Below are 1486 nucleotides of genomic sequence, written 5' to 3'. Positions count from 1 at the left end.
GAAAAATGAGAACATTATCAAATTAGAATGCACTTTTTGAAATTTATGAAAAACATACGCATCAAAATTTTTTACATCTATATGACATCTTCTCAAGTCATGCGTATAAATTAAATTTCAATAGATTTTTTAAATGTCATAATTTTCAAATAAAATACAAAATATATTTATTGCCTTGTAAGAATGATTATATAGTACTAAGAGAATGTAAAATTTAAATAAAGTGCTATTTTGAAATTTGCTTATATACATTTGTTTCAAGACAAGTAATGACTGAATCACCATGTTTTCTTTCCTTGGAAAGAAACAGCCGTTCTGCTTTGAAATTAAGCACGGCAATGTATTATTTATTTAAAGCATGTAACATGACACTTGAACAGAAAAGCTATTTTATTTATAGTATGGCATGCTGTAAAATTCACGCAACTAATAAAAAGAAGAAGATTACTCTGCTAAGCACGGTAAGAAATTAATCAGTGTAATACAATTTTGAATACTGTCAAATAAGATATTTGGAATAGAAATTCAGGAATCAAAAGATTAAAACTGTTTAAATTTAAATAGTAAAATTTCATCTGCCATAAAACTCAGGTTCCCATGTATATTTGATGCAAAAACATGATCGTTAGTCACTTCGCAACAATTAGCTATTGCTTATTGCAAATCTATCAACAAAACAATTGAATTCAAATAAATCTGTCATCATTCCAGTGCGTTGAATAAAAAATTGACCAAAATTGAGGATAAAAGGTCAATTACAGCGTTGTTTTTAGTTTCAAAGAGCAATTTGAAAAAATTGTCTGCATTCAGCATAATTTGACTGAACTTAGCGATGCGAATAATTTAGTAAATTGAATTTTAAAGTGAATTAAGATAAATTAAAAGTATAAAGTGAAGTTCAAACATTTTACTCGACTGATAACAGTAAACTGATTAATCTAATGCAATCCACATGAATCAATGAACAAATTTAACAGAAACTTTCGTGAAAATGCCGATAGGCTAAAATTAAACAACATCAACAAACATTTCCAAATTCAGCGTCATCAATTGACCAAAAATATAAAGAAATTATCATACGATTAAACGATGAACTTCAATAAATAACACATCATTATATATTGTAAATTCTTTCAGTCGCACTGCTGTGAAAAGAAATAATTCTATTTTCGATTTACTATAATTAGTTTGACATGTTTCTAAAATGATCCATTTTTAGGAAAAACACTATAATTATCTTTGCGCAGCGAAGATTTTCTGCTTGTTGCAAAGCAACTACCATTATGCAATCAATTTTCAATTTACTTCTCCTCATACATTTTGTGAAAAATAAGATTTCCCTAAAATTACTATACAAATATTTGCACTAAATTCTTCTTCTCTTTTCTTAATAACGTACCACAAAATTTTAAAATTGGAAAGATCTTTTACAAACAAATGTTAAAATAACCATATTAAAATTAGACCTTAACATTCTAAACTAAAA

At 26.6% G+C, this 1486-nt stretch overlaps 2 protein-coding genes across 2 annotated transcripts; one reads left to right on the top strand and one right to left on the bottom strand.

Annotated features, from left to right (window-relative positions):
* The first annotated feature begins 269 nt into the window (after positions 1 to 269).
* Tsp_12899 (conserved hypothetical protein) lies at positions 270 to 1161 on the top strand. Its single transcript, XM_003370868.1, has 2 exons — positions 270 to 461; positions 1138 to 1161. The coding sequence occupies exons 1-2, from the start codon at positions 270 to 272 to the stop codon at positions 1159 to 1161; spliced, it is 216 nt and encodes a 71-aa protein (XP_003370916.1).
* A 150-nt stretch (positions 1162 to 1311) lies between these two features.
* Positions 1312 to 1340, bottom strand: Tsp_12898 (conserved hypothetical protein; the record flags this gene model as incomplete). Its single annotated transcript, XM_003370867.1, has 1 exon — positions 1312 to 1340. A coding segment is annotated over one exon (29 nt), but the record flags the coding sequence as incomplete, so codon positions are not given.
* Positions 1341 to 1486: the final 146 nt, after the last annotated feature.

This window comes from Trichinella spiralis, assembly GCF_000181795.1.
Source record: "Trichinella spiralis strain ISS 195 chromosome Unknown Scfld404, whole genome shotgun sequence".
Taxonomy (NCBI): domain Eukaryota; kingdom Metazoa; phylum Nematoda; class Enoplea; order Trichinellida; family Trichinellidae; genus Trichinella; species Trichinella spiralis.
The sequence above is the reverse complement of the archived record's forward strand: the minus strand, read 5'-3'. Positions and strand labels throughout refer to the sequence as shown.